Here is a 14,877-nt window from a genome sequence, read left to right as displayed (position 1 = left end):
TTGCTGCAGATTTGTCGGCAGGACATCTATGTTTCCACCACATCCCAAAGTTGATCTATCAGGGAAGGTATTTTCGTCCCGAGTTTGCAGCTCACTGGATATTTTCTCTTTTTCTGACCAATCTCTATGAATTCTAGAGATGTTTGTGTAGGAAAATCCAAGCAGAGCAGCAGTTTCTGAACTACTCCGACCAACCTGTCTGGCATCAACAACTGCGCCATGTTCAAAGTCACTTAAATCACCTTTCTTCTTCATTTTGATGCTCAGTTTGAACTTCACTAGATTGTCTTGACCAGGTCTACATGCCTAAATGCGCTGAGTTGCTGCCATGTGATTGGCTGATTATATATATTTGTCGTAATGAGGAGTTGAACAGTTAGTGCCTCCATAGTGTTGCAGTTTATATATTTGCTCAACACTTATAATTTCCTAATTTGCTGCCAGGAGGAGGCAATAATCTCAGGAGGAGAGCAGCTGGAAGAAGTTGAACAAGTGTACCTCATGATGAGTCTGATGAGTAGAGATATACTAACATCAAACTCATCATTTTGGTGCATATAAGTCTTATATTGGAAATTGGTGCAAACAGCACACTGTAACTCACCCTCCCTTTAAGCCAACTTTCTTCTGATTGGCTGTCTGAAGCCTGAACTTTTATTATTATTTGCACATACACTGATTTCATTTTTTGAACTTTGGCCATGTTCAATAGGAGCATGTGCCACTGGAGTGCATAAATGACAGATAATGAGGAAAAGTAGAACAGGTTCACACAGTTCACAACAAGCTTGTTGATCAGTAGGAGAGAACAGTTTCATGATACTTGAACTGATTTATTTTTGTAGATCAGCCACAATAAAAACAATCGTGTAAACCGGACCTCCTACTGCCATGTCATCAGCATATTTTAATGTCCTAATAATGTTTTTATGTTTTATGTGTTTTTTATTCTGAATAGAAAACAATCACGATCATAACGCACAGTCCCAGGGGGCATAACCTCATCAGAAAGATGTTCCCTGATCCCGCTCCTCCATGTTTTTAATAGGTTTTGACCCAGACAACACCCAAACACTTCCATTTACCTCCAATGGAGGTTCCTGCTGTCAGAAAAAGATAATTACACTTTTCCATGTTTTCTTGTAAAAATGAATTTACTTCCAAGTATAACGACTTTTGTCGCTGTTGATTAATTTGCCGATTATTCTTGTGATTACCCCGTGGTACTTTTGACCACCAGCAGCTATGGAGCAGTGTTTTATGAGGTGGTTGCCATTTTGTGTGTGACAACCACATTTCTGCAGCTGATTTCTTACCATTCATGATGGTAGCATGCAAGGATGAGACAGCAATGGCCCAATAAAGGCAACAAATAAGATTCATGTCAAGTAAACATGCTTATATGTACAAGGAAGAGTGCAAAAGATGCATAGGACGGGAAAAATAATGCTAGAAACACTAACAATGAACATAAATTGGATCCAAAAATGTATGGTCTGGTCTGTGAAACATCAGAAAACGGTCCCAAGTTTCAGTTTTGATGATTTACAGTTTCCCATTTTGCTCAAACAAAGCAATAAAACCACAACATCAATGATTTAGTAGCCCATTCAGCTCATGATCCATCACAGTTCACAGGTTACTGTAATGTGTAAGGCACAGAACGAAAGTTTTCTTGTCAGAAAACCACAATCATATCAAGGACAAATTAATCTCCTTCAACACCAAATACAAGTGTTTGAGTTCAGGAGTTTTATGAGTTACATGGTCAGTTGTAAACAAAGTCCATAAAAAGCTTGAAACACATCAGCATGCCATAGCAGTGACTGTAATGTTAGCGCAATGGTGACGGGAAGGCCCCAAACAGGCACTCCTAATGTGGGAACCAGCTAATATGACCACTCCCGCCATCAGCGCAGCTAATTAGATGGCTACCATCACCATCTAACATGTGCAGCAAAGTGACATTTTAAACCATCACATCACTTGGTAAAATTCTTTCCTTATCATACTGTGCATGATAAATTTAGCAATAGGTTGGACCCTAGATCTTGGCTGGCCCTAACCTAGCTCAGAACAATGGTAAATGTGCCCTTGACCTTTACATTATTTTACAGAGAAGACCCATTAGGTGATCACTGTGTTTAATGAAATTGAATTAAATTTTACACAAAAAAGTTCTTTTGCTCTGATAAAATAAATTTGAAGCAATAATTTTGAATAAAATGCAACTGAAATATATAAAATCAGAGGTTTATTTATTTAAACAATTAATCATTAAGGAAAAACACTTGGTATAAACTGACTGTATACCAATCCAGTAAAGGTCATTTGACCAGATTCCATTAAATTTAATGTTTTGCGTTTTGTAACTAAATTAAATGGAAAATTTCCATGTAACCAATTTACTCAAAGTTAACATTTTGGGTGTAAATTATATTTATTCATGTATTTATTTATTTATTTATTAACTGTAAGCAACACTGTAGAGGGAGCAGTGATTGTTGTGAATTGTGGACAGATGATAAATGTCTTGTCGTGGCTTGAGACTTTTGGTCCTTCAGCTTCGATGCGCTTATAATACAAACAAGAGAAAAGCAGACAACAAGCAATTTTTTGTCATATCTATATTTAAAAGGCAGGATTTAAGTGAAGTTATACATTTTACCTAATCTGTCCTTAAATAATTAGATTGCAATGAACTAATCTCATTGTATTATTCATTATTATTTATTATATTAATCATTATTAATATTAACATTATATGTGTGTGTCTGCTAGGTAACTACATGAATATTAGCATGTAGTTACCTAGCATACAATTGTTTTTGAAATTATTTATATTATTTATCTATCTGGAATAGGGATACTAATAAATTGTCAGTCTAATATGTCTTATTGTGTAAGTATTTTTTTTAATTTCTTTCTGAAAGAGGAATGTTCCCAACAGTGTCATAAAATGCAGGAAATACTCAGCTGGTTACTGAGCAGAGATGACCTGACGCAAAGCTGCAGTTTACAGTTTCTCCACATGATCGCAGCAGAGATCACAGCTTTGTCTTGTCACATAAATTCCAGGTATGCCTTTGTGATCTAAGATGCAAAGGCGAAAATATCATCCTTATTAAAAGCATTCCTTCTCAGTCCCGAACGACGTCAACACAATACCCCGCATTCCTCTGGGGATTCGTATTATGAAATAAATCAGGTCAACGAGTCATTTAAACAGAGGAGGCTATTTTCCATTGCATCACCGGAGTGGTCAACCGAGCCAACAAGTTCCAGGAAGAGGCATAACACTTTTATCATCAGAGCAGGTGCTTTACTGTTATATTTCAGATATGCCGTTTCACTTCCTCATGTGGCATTTTTGTAATAAAGAGATCAGAATGACCCTAAATTACACCCTTTCCCCGTATGAGCTACATGGAAAAACAAAGCATATAGTTTTTAAATGAAACATAATGTTGGAAAAGGCTATTCTGTCATTTATGTATTTTACAAACCTTAAAATCATTTTAAAAATCCACTGAAGTACTATAAATTACCCTGTTGTCATTTTTATTTTATGAAATGACATCATAGATAATCAAGGAAGTATCTGATAATGCCCTGGTGAGTGTAATATCCAACAAAGACAGCTATAATGCTCTGGGGAAGTTTGTGAAGTCTGCTGTTTACATTTAGGTGGTTGGGAAACTTTAATGATCCCGGATAAAAGGAAGGATAAAGTTTACACTTGTGGCAGGATGATCTCACACAGCCACACAGTGTGCCTTAGTCCGTTTCAAAACACCTCACCTTAAGTTAATATTTACCACAAAAACTTTTGTTAGCCATGACTTTCATTTCAATAAATGCACCAAATAGCCTTCTTGCCATGTGTTAGATCAGAAAATCATTGTTAAAAGTGAAGCCAATGATTGTGTGACGCGAAGGTACTAGGGTAACATAATCCACTCAGCAGGGTCACAACTGAACAATTAACATACACCAATAATTTACAGTCTGGGCTTTTTGCAGAGACTGGTAGGAGTGGTTATGACATTCTTGGTTTTAAAACGGTTTGCTAGCAGCTCGCTAGTAATCAGAGCTAGCAACCAGAACAAACTATGTATAGTTTTTGAAAAGTGTAACACAAAGTTACATGTTTTGAAATGTGGTGGCTGCAGCGTTGAGGCACAACTTTCATTTTGAAGGTGAACATTGTACATTTAGAACCGCGCGGCTCGGAGCAGTAGTAGCGAGCTGTGTCTTCCATACAAAATACCAGTAACAGCTTCAGTCTGCTAGCAACCAAAGAAATCATACAGAGGTTTTTGGTGAAACACTCTCATTGACACTAGTTTCTTCTAGTAACCAATCAGGAAAAACACATTTTTCTCTGGCAACTGTTAGTTGTATCACTTCCAATATAGTGGACAACTCTCACGTGATGGTCACGTGACATGACGTGAGAATTCTCTGTTGTTCAGCCACAGATGCTGCTAATTAGACAATATGCTAAAAAACAATGAACATTTCACCCACCATAATTGAAGCTATATTAAACAGAGAAATCCATTAAAGTGCTCCAAAAGACGCTGACAACAGAAGTGGAGTCACCAATCCAGTTCTGGAGTTTGAATTAATGGCATTGATGACCTGCAGACAATTGCTACACCTGTCAAAGTAGCCATGACCCTAACTTTTAACCTTTGGAAAATCCAAGCTCTGTCCACACCTGTATGGGTATTTTGGTAAACGTAGCTTTTTCTATGCAATTTAGTATTTTGGCAACATGCAAACGGCTTGTTAGGTCACTGAAAATGGACCTTTTCCAAAACTTTTTCCAGGGTGGAGATTTTCAGGAATTCATTGTCTTTGTTTAGAAGTGCATACAGAAAACAAAGATTTTTGTTATGCATTATCAGGCACGCGCCTTTATTTTCCTTCTAGACGTCAGACTATGTGAGCTTCTGATTAAGCAACATTTTATATAATCGGGGTCATATTGTCACTTGTTACTTTGACATGTTCTTGACAATGCTTGACATTGTAGCCACTGGCTACAGCTCCCTGTGTTGGTACATCCTGCCATTCAACCCTAGCTGTCAATCAGCATTGCTCTAAGCCTTACCGGTATGCAATCCTTTGTACTCATAGACAGAAGAAAACAAGAATGAATCTTACGGGTCATTAAAATGAAGTTAGAACTCCCTCATTCTATCTTAAGGCCAACAGATAACAAAAGCCGTGGCTCCAAAAAGACTTCCACTTTCATAGAAGTCTAAGGGAAAACAGCTTTCAGTTTTGACCTCTGTAATCACTTTGCAGACACTCATTTTAGGTCACACTGAATCAAAAAATTAAGTCTCTTTGGTACATCTTGGTCATACTTGGAGGATTACCTGTAAACTAAACACTCATTGTTTAGTTTACTTGTCAGTCACATCTGTTTTTTGCAAATAGCTAGGCAAAAGAAACGCTTACGTCAAGGCTTCAAAATGGAATTTTAGACAGCAGAGGATGACATCATGGTAGCTACGTCCATCTTTTATACCGTCTATGTTTGCACCAGACTGTAAACATCCCTTTTAATTCTGTAAAAGGGATGTTGTAGCATGGCAGTCTACAGGGATGTACTCTCTTTTGGAGCTAACCTGAGGTGGCCTTTGCAGGAAGTGCACTCGGCACTTCCGCGTTGGCTTCATTTTTAAGCCCCAGAGGTTGTCGCTTGCTACACACAATCAAATTCCCTCCCAAAGACACAGTCCCCCAACACACGTCTCCAGATATTCATTACTTGACCTTCTACTAGCCTACTTTTCAGGGGCCCTGTTGTCATTCCTGGAGGAGCGCGGCTCTGATGTGTTAAGCAATCGTTTGGCAGCTTCCCAGCAGCTGAGACACTCCAGTTACCCTGTTGATACTTAATCTGACTCTTTTGCTCTCTCTCTCTCTCTCTCTCTCTCTCTCTCTCACACACACACACACACACACACACACACACACACACACACACACACACACACACACGCAGACTTGCAGGCAGGTATGCGCATGAACACGCACACACGAACAACGCTTACGCAAGCCCCGGCCAGCCATGCCTAAGGTAGTCATAACACACAGAGGGTGGAGATATGCCAAGCTCTTATAGGTCAAATGATTCACAGGCAAACAAGGATTGGATATGAAAGCATGTAAGTATTTGACTTCAAATAGTGCTGTTGTTCACTGTTTGATGAGATGACCCCGAGTTCCCCTGGTTACTGCTGAAGCTGGAGAAAAAGAGAATGAGAGCAGCGCTTATGCTCCCCCTTGTGTATTCCAGGAAAGAAACACTGACCCACTATTGACATTTGTGTGTTTGAGGAGTTAAATGTTACATTACACAAAGGTCAGAGAAGAGTAAACGGCTAGAGGCAGAGATGGAGAAAGCGGGAGAGGCAGTTTTTCTTTTCCTCGGTTCTTTTCTCTTGCAAAAATGAAATTGAAAGCGCTGAGGGAAATCGCATTGTTCTCTCTCACGGTGATGAAGAGCGGCGCTGAGAGAATTCTTCCAGGAAAACCTCCGAGGCACGCATCAGAGCCGGGCAGGCGTTAGCATGGCTGTGTGTGTGAAAGACAAGTGGCAGTGATAAATAATAACATGCTGTGAGAATATGAAAAATGTGATCTTTATTCAACAACTCCACACTTATTTCAAATATACATATTTACATATTTTATACAATGAATATAACTCTTGTGTGTAACCTATCCGGACTAAAAATAGCCTCTAGGTTGTGTCACAAATACATAATTCACAGTGCATTATGAAGATTGTGCACCCGTGTCAGTTTACATGTCACATGAAGGCGTGACTCACTCTACATGTATGAAACAGAAACAATATCGTTAACCTCTTAAATTAATTTCGCTGTGAAGGACAATTGCGATTGTCACGAGTCTCCTTCAATCTGGTCTTCTCGAGCAGATGAAAGAAAGAAAGAAACGCGAGATGCTCTATTAGCCTACTGCGTGACTAAAAAGAAAGAAAAATTAATGCACAACGCTTCTCTGATGTGCCAGATTTAGTACCATTGTCAATAAATTGTACCAGAGCAAAACAGCTGGCGATAATAGCTTGAATGTGGCTGAAACTCTCTATTTGCTTTTCACAAACGAACATAGTGTATCTTAAAGCGAGGTACAAAATGTCACCAACTATGAGGACTAGTCTCCATGGATCCGTAGCTTTCAAAACAAGAAGACATTTTTTATAAAAGGAAAGGGGGGAGATTTAAAAAAATAAAAATAAAAAAGTACCACTAAAAGAGGTGAAACAGTCTGAACAGATTCTTCCAGCCAAGGTCAGGACCATTCTCTGCAGACACGCTCAAGTGTTGAGTCATCAACAGACAACCAACATCAAATATCGCCTGACTGCGACTGATTCAGAGTCATTCAGTTTATGAAACACAGTGATACGGGCACAACACTCAGCACACAGCTCGGCTTTTGTTAAAGCAAAACAGGTTCACATAATGTTCCGACACAAATGAACAAAACAGGCTCAACTGCTCAGCTGGGAAAGTCTTCATTTTTCTGCAATGCGTCGGTTTCTAATTTAAGTGCATATTTGGCACATTTCATGAACAAATGCAGATTTTTTTTTTTTGATTGCATCGGTGCTTGTTTCCCCTTTTTTTTTCTCTTTGATTGAAATCCCACTGAAGCCATCAGGTTCAGGAATTATTCAGTAATCTCTGATGCAGCTGATTCATGTGGCCAAGTGTTTAAAACCAGAGTTGCTCCCAGCATTTAGGTAGTTAAACCAGAAGCATTAGTGTTGGGTTTTAGCTGACGGCAATTGCACACATGCAGGATTTCAGACGTGCTGGATGGACTGATGCTCATATTTGTGTTCGGATTCAACCTTTAGACAAGATATTCAACTTTGAGCTTGTGTCATAAACAGTCTGAACAGTTCTAAATGGTAAAATGACCAAGATGTACTTTTCTCTGTTAGCCATTAACAAGGACTTGTGTCAGCCTCGTGTGTGTGTGACGAGCTCTTACCATTTTTCTGCCAGTCTTACACCAGTAACACCCTGCCTGTTTCAACCTTCTGTGCGTGGTGTGAAATTTGTAAATGCGCTCCATTTGCAGAGACAGTGCCAGATTGGCAGTGAGACACCTTTGTAGTGTCCCGCTGAGGATGACACATCAGTCCTCTGCTATCCATCTTTCTCACTTTATGTCACTGTCTGCTTCAAGACGTCAAGCTCGTGCTTGGCCGTCCTCGAGCTGATCGGTGAGTCAGCTGGTGAAGCCTGCAGTCTGGTCAGAGAGTGAGAGGAACAACATCCTGGTCTCCTCGCCTCCCGCTCGAGATTCAGCTAATGCTTTATGAAGCCTCATGAGTTCACGCTGAGAGCAAACATCGATGACTACTCTCCGACTGGGTATTAAATTCCCGTGACACGCTCGCAGAAGCCTGTGGAGATTTTTTTTTTTAAACACGATCTGGCTTATTTCTGTCATGGTTAATTCTTCTAGCACCAAATAATTTCCAAATCACACATACAGAAACACAATGAGTGATCATTGTGAACAATGCCCTTAGCGAGTAACATGTATACGACAACAAAATACAGTACAGTAAGATTTTGTAGAAAGCTTGAGGGTGTATGTACACACAACAGTACACAAATGGGTTTCTAAAAAGTGCCAATGTAAAAAAAAACAACAAAAAAAACAAAACAACAATGAATCCCTCATAGTTTGTTTTGGTCCCTCAGTCAGACTCAAATCGAATCCGTCAGCAGAAGAGGTCATCGTCCTCTTCCGCATCAAAGGATGGCACCGTTTGTTCGGCCGAGCTTACTTCCTGGTCACCCAGCGCCGCTTCCCGGGACGATGGCGGCACATGGAACCACGGGTGGGCGAGCAGCTCAGTTGCTGTGAGTCTCTCAGAGGGTTCTTTCCTCAGCAGGCTCTGGAGGAGACACTTGGCCTTGGGAGACAAACCTTCAGGCAAACAGCACTGGCCTCTGCGAATTTTGGAAAAAAGTGTAGCCGGGTCCGGGTCGTGGAAGGGGTAGCGGCCGACCAGCATGGTGTACAGCATGACCCCGAGGCTCCACATGTCGGCCATCTTGCCGGAGTAAGGCGTGGAACCGCTGAGGATCTCTGGGCTGACGTAGGCAGGGCAGCCGTGGGTGTCTGACATAGAGTCATCCTTGGGGTCTTCCAAGACGCGGCAGTCCTCAAGGCTTTCTAGTCTCACCTGCGTCCTGTAAAGAAAGTCAAAAAAAAGGTCAACATATCTGAAATGGACTTCAATAGCGCAAAATGTCAATATATGTATGTTTGAGTCAAATTGCTATCCCACAAAAATAACTACAAGAGAGGGCTTTAATTTTACAGTAAAGCAGGACAAGTACAGTGTGTTTCCTTCCTCTAGCTTTAATCTGTGCAACAGACAGATGGACAGACAGTTTTACACACACACACACACACACACAGAAGTGAACTTACTACGACCTAAGTGCGCCACTGTGATTCCCGTTTAAGAAGCAGAGCTGCCTAAGCAAATTTCCAATGACTTCCTGGCACTCACATGGTCATGTAAACACACATATAAATACACTACACCAACACCCCCCTCCTCCTTCCTTACTCTCACACACACAATGCTATATTTAGCCAAGTTAATGACAGGACGTACATTTAGTCCTGCAGCAGAGCAACTAAGACTGTGAGAGCATATTTTTTTTCAGGATGAGGTACTCACCACTGAAACGCTCTTGCGCAAAGATAGAACATTTGATGGGAAACTTTTGCCATTTCCATGGGCAAAAAAATATGTCATGCATTTTTCTACTTTTTTTTCTTTTTACAGCAGCAGATACAGACTGTTTTTAGTTCTAATTTAATTTGTGTATAATGACTGGGGGGGATTTCACCAAGTGAAACGCACATAAAGAGTTCTGTTGTATCTCAGTCTCGGGGGTTCGCCCCAGTGAGACACTTGAGATGTCAGACGGACTGACTGCAGACAAAGAAAAAGCCACGGAGAGAGGATGAAAAGAGTGACAGCCAGAAGGACCAAGACGGAAAAGCAAATGATATTTAAACAGCGAGATAGTGGAGGAGATATGTCAGGAGAGGAGAAAGGAGATGGAGACAGAAAAGGAAACAGAACAGAGAGAGTTAGAGGGGTGGAGAGAATGACTCATCCTACTGTTGAGAGTACATATCTCCTCTCCTCCTCCTCCTCCTCTCTCTCTCTCTCTCTCTCTCTCTTTCTCGAGCCGAGGCTATCTGCACCTGGGTCCCACACTTGCGGCGCCAGCCATCCCATAATTACCCTCAAATGGCTGTTGCCACATCAGTGACGCACGGGAAGGCTGGCCTGACTGTGAAGCTCTGCATGCTTCAGAGTGCTAGTCACCTTTCCTAAACTGGCTCTCCCAACTGCACTGTGTATGTCTGTGTGTGTGTGCGAGTGTGTGTGCGAATGCAGCTAGCATTTGTCAAAATGTTGTGACTTTCTCTGTCGCTGGCTCGGCCGCTGCATTGTTGGCCAGGACATTGCATCACGGCTTGTGCGCTGGGGTTTGAAAGATGCCTGATTGTGAATTTTGGAGGAATGGATGACGGAATAAATGAGGTAATGCAGAATCGTAAGAGCTCAGTGAGCCTTAAGTTGTTGTCTGTCTGTGTTTGGACAAAAGAGCAAAAGAGGTGATCTCAGGGTGAACAAAGCTGATTTTCTGGAAACGAATACCGCCAAATTCCATTATGTCACGGAGCCGTTTAATGTTATCAGCAAAGCCTGCAGGTTAGTTTTTCAAAGTCATGACAGGATGCTTTTTAGGTTTTTTTGTTTTTGTAGTGGCGCTTTGAAATGTTACCATTAAAAGTGCACAGAGAAGTCTGAATGAGAAAAAAAAGATGCCGTCACCACACATCTTCACCGGTCGAGCGGGTCAGCCTACCAACATTAATGTTGCAGTGCCGTCGCTCCGTTGCCGAAATACTGAATTGCCGGCAACAAGCCACTTGAACTCGCAATGGACCGCAGCTTTACAGCTCTGAATGCGCGAACATGCATGTACGGACACATGCACTCGCACGAAGAAAAAAAGAAAAAAGCTGTGCAACACCCCCCCTCCCTCCCCTCTTCCCCTCTGCCCATATACACAGTGACTCATCGCTCTGCAGCCATATAGCTATCAGAGGGACGCGACTAACTTCAACTTCTCTCACTGGCTGTCTGCTCTCATTCATCGACTGTAACCCAGCTAACCCAGAGGTCATGACTGGAGAATGTTACTGTTCAAAAGTCTCCATGAAAAAGGCCCTTTGGAGAGCCGGATTGAGGGGGTGGAGGAGATCAGTGGACGCTTACAGAAAAGAGAGTGACGCAAGGGCAAAGAGGCGACAAACAGTTTTGCAAGCATGGATTTTGTGTATCTTCCTGAACTATATCTGGCACTGGGAGATGCAGGCATTTAGATGTGTGTGTGTGTGTGTGTGTGTAGGTGTGTGTGTGTGGGCGCAGGTTCAAAGCATACTACTTCATGGATGTAAGTGAATGAAATTTTGCTGGACACGCCGGTTATCCTGCAGCATTGCTATGATGTAATTTATTAATAAATGATGAGTAATAAATGCATTCTAAGATATAGACCACAGAAGGTATGATTTTCTCATTCAGCAGCCTCGTCTCGCAGCTCTGCCAAACTGCCACCCACCACATTCACACATGCTTGCCTGTGCACGCGCGCGCACACACACACACAAGCATGCAAAACAAACACACAACACTGCATACAAAGAGACACATCGAGAGTGAAATAGGGAGACAGACAGAGAGGGCGAAAATCTGGGAAGCTAAGCAGTCTGCCTCCACAAGTACAGAACCTCCTACTCTATCTGTGCCCACATTGATATCTGCACACATGGCCTGTGTGTGTATCAGCTGCTGCTGTCTTCGCTCTGTGTCTTCACTGGCATGTACCACTACACTACACGTTTGAGAGCATTCAAATAAATCTGTATAGCTGAGATCGGTGTTAAGGACTGAGAGCAATTCGAGACTCGTGACAGGTGAATCTGACGCTGCAGTAGGACTTTAAATCCTCACCTTTTGTCATCAGCGAAGACAAACTTGCGTAATTTCAGGTCACCCAGCACAATGCCTGCCTGGTGGCAGTGGGCTACGGCCAGGGCCACCTGACGGAAGAGCCTGCAGGCATGTCCCTCGTCCAGTCGGCGACAGCTCTTTACCAAGGTGTGCATGTCCCCAAAGTCTTTATCCAGGAACACGTAGGCCTTGCGCTCACCGAGGATGATGTCCCTGATGCCGGCCACATTCTTGTGTGCTGGTAGAATACCATAGGCTCTGATCTTTTCCTGGTATACCCCCATATCAAAGACCTGGAATAAAGATGGGAGGAAAAGGAGGGATGCATGATGGAAATTAGAAAGATGGTTAAGGAGAAGAGAGAGAGTGAGTGTGAGGAGGAGGAGGAGGAAGAGGCAATAGGTCAGTATGTTCTTAATGATCATCTAAGTAAACAACCATGAAAATTTGGCAGCGACATAAAAAAGGCTTGGGATATGCTTTGATTCCAGCTCAATACATCGCTTTTGCAAGCGCGTGACAAATGAATCATCAAAGCGTGAAGCGATTAACTTTATTAATCAACAAAGCCAAACGCCTGCAGGTCTATCATGCAAAATAAACAGGGATCTGGAACAGTGGAGGACCCTGTCCTTATCGGGAAAGATCCTTATCGCGAGAGCCTTTTTTGCCTCACATGTTTGCATTTTTGTGTGTCACAGCGTGGCGTACTGCGATGACGTGTATGCAAATGAGCCCAGTTGACAGACACAGTGCGAAGCACCGGTGCCAAGGATTGGTGAGCTTCAGTATGATAGGCTGAATTTCCACAATACAAAACAGGCAACATAGGGTTTGCCTGCTGTTTCACGTCGTGTAAAAATGAAAGGAGCCTTATCAGGTTCAGACATTTGAAAAAAATAAAAAATATGTATATAATGAAGTAAGACTTTTATTACGCAAATCGTGACACATTTCGCGTGAGAATGACATCTGGTGAAAAAGTCAGCCAAATACGGATGACATGTCAGACAGGGTATTGGGCAACGGGATGTCTTGAAACATCATTCATTCAAAGAAATTGCACAATGACTGGATTGCGCATACCTTACACAGTAGCTCATCACCAGTATCGGTGTTCATCGCGCTGTGCATGCACTCCCGGTCCGCCAGAGGTAGAAGTAGATACGATCCTATGCTGGATGGTCCCTGGTGAGTCGGTGGGACAGAGGTTAAGCCGGGGCTGACCGGGGATCCGGGAGAGGTGCCGAGGAGTCCCTGCGTGTCCCCCGCCTCGGCGCTCAGCCGGGCGCATTTGGCCGGCGGCTGATCGTCTGAGTCCAGCCGCTTGTGCGCGAGTCTCCCCGCGCGGATGCAAGGTGCCCGGCTGCTCCACTGCAAGTTCATCCTGATATGCCGATTCACCATGAAAGCAAAAAAAAAAAAAAAGAAGCGAGGTCCGTCTGCTTTTAGATGCTCCCTTTGACGGTTAAAATAAGCTACAAACTGTGCTCTCCATTTCTCCGTAGAAGACTCAGGACTGGTGACACATAAAAGAAACTTCAGCGGATTTTGGTAATAATCCAAATCGACGTCCTTCTGTAGAGTGAGCGCTCGTGGCTTCTGAGGTCTGTGTACTTTTGGTGAGAGGAAAAAAATCCGATCCCTCAGAGCCCAGAGTCAGTGTTTGTTAGAGAGAGAGAGAAGAGAGAGAGAGGAAAAAAGAGAGAGGACACAGAGAGAAAGAGAGACCGCCTCACACTCAAAGAGTGGCTGAGAGTGAGCGAGCTCCAGTGATGTTGAGCTCTGAGCTCAAACACTCCGCCCGACCAGTCCAGCCTCCTGGTGACACAACCATTGAGCAATCCTGCTCAGCGCGGCTCTGATGACACTACCCACTGTATTAGCTTTCTCAGACGACTGCGTGAGCATATGCTTCAAACATTATTTATTTATTTTTCCTAACCAGTGTGTCATGAATCTTCAAATTCCCCCATAAGAGTTTTTTGCTGATACCAAGGAACTTGAGGAACTGATGAGAGGAGTGAAGAAATCATCTGTTACTTATCAGCTGCCTCATCAAGCATGCACATGTTTTAGGCAATAATTAACAATCCTTGAAGCACCTTGTCTGACTCAGTTGTTCCTTAGTGTTCGGCTCTTATTGCCCTTTATTGCCAGTTGTAACATTTTCTCCACAGACCTCTGCGTGGCACCGGAACTGTTTGCTCTCTAAACGCTGGGCTTCAGGTGTGAACCAGCCCATACAAAAAGCTTCAGTGTGCTAGCTTGAACTCTGGCTTTAACAACACCATGATATTTTCCCATGCTGGGCCTGTGGATATGACTCACCCCCATAAAGCTGTAGTTTTGTTGGGCTATAAGAACTCACAGAAAAATATGCCAGCTTGGCTCTGTAAACAACATCATAGCAGCCAGGCTAAGGTGAAACCACTTGCACATCAAGCACCCCTACCAAAGGAGCCAAATGCTGTGCAATTCTTTATGAGAATTATGCAATGATATTGAAAAAAAAAAATAATCAAGTGAACGATGGACCGTTAAGAATTCAAGGGTGAAGTGCAGGATATAGTCAGTTTGAAAAACATTCCTGTGATGAGCGCTGAGACGAGTTGTGTTGGGCAATTATAAATGTGCATGTTTGTGTGCGTTTGTCGGGGTGTGTACACACGCGTGACCATGCGCGTGTTGCGCAAGAGTTCTCTTTTTCCACTGCTTTATGTTGAACGAGCACAGTGGCTGCAGCAGAGGCTCAC

General features: G+C 42.6%; 1 protein-coding gene across 1 annotated transcript; it reads right to left on the bottom strand.

The window, feature by feature from the left end:
- Window positions 1-6,640: 6,640 nt before the first annotated feature.
- On the bottom strand, window positions 6,641-13,952 carry trib1 (tribbles pseudokinase 1). The gene is made up of 3 exons (XM_031729389.2): window positions 13,208-13,952; window positions 12,122-12,414; window positions 6,641-9,263 (listed from the first exon to the last, which is right to left on the bottom strand). Exons 1-3 carry the CDS (start codon window positions 13,526-13,528, stop codon window positions 8,789-8,791), a joined length of 1,089 nt encoding a protein of 362 aa, XP_031585249.1. The 5' UTR covers window positions 13,529-13,952; the 3' UTR covers window positions 6,641-8,788.
- Window positions 13,953-14,877: the final 925 nt, after the last annotated feature.

This window comes from Oreochromis aureus, linkage group 22 (genome assembly GCF_013358895.1).
Source record: "Oreochromis aureus strain Israel breed Guangdong linkage group 22, ZZ_aureus, whole genome shotgun sequence".
NCBI classification, from domain to species: Eukaryota; Metazoa; Chordata; class Actinopteri; order Cichliformes; family Cichlidae; genus Oreochromis; species Oreochromis aureus.
This window is presented reverse-complemented; position numbering and strand designations above follow the sequence as displayed.

Excerpts from the sequence above, each read along its gene's own strand:
- trib1 (XM_031729389.2), bottom strand. The coding sequence starts at position 13,528 with ATGGTGAATCGGCATATCAGGATGAACTTGCAGTGGAGCAGCCGGGCA. Across the intron at positions 12,415-13,207 it reads GTGATGAGCTACTGTGTAAG|GTCTTTGATATGGGGGTATA; the intron begins GTATGCGCAATC and ends TCTTTATTCCAG. Across the intron at positions 9,264-12,121 it reads GTCTTCGCTGATGACAAAAG|GACGCAGGTGAGACTAGAAA; the intron begins GTGAGGATTTAA and ends CTTTCTTTACAG.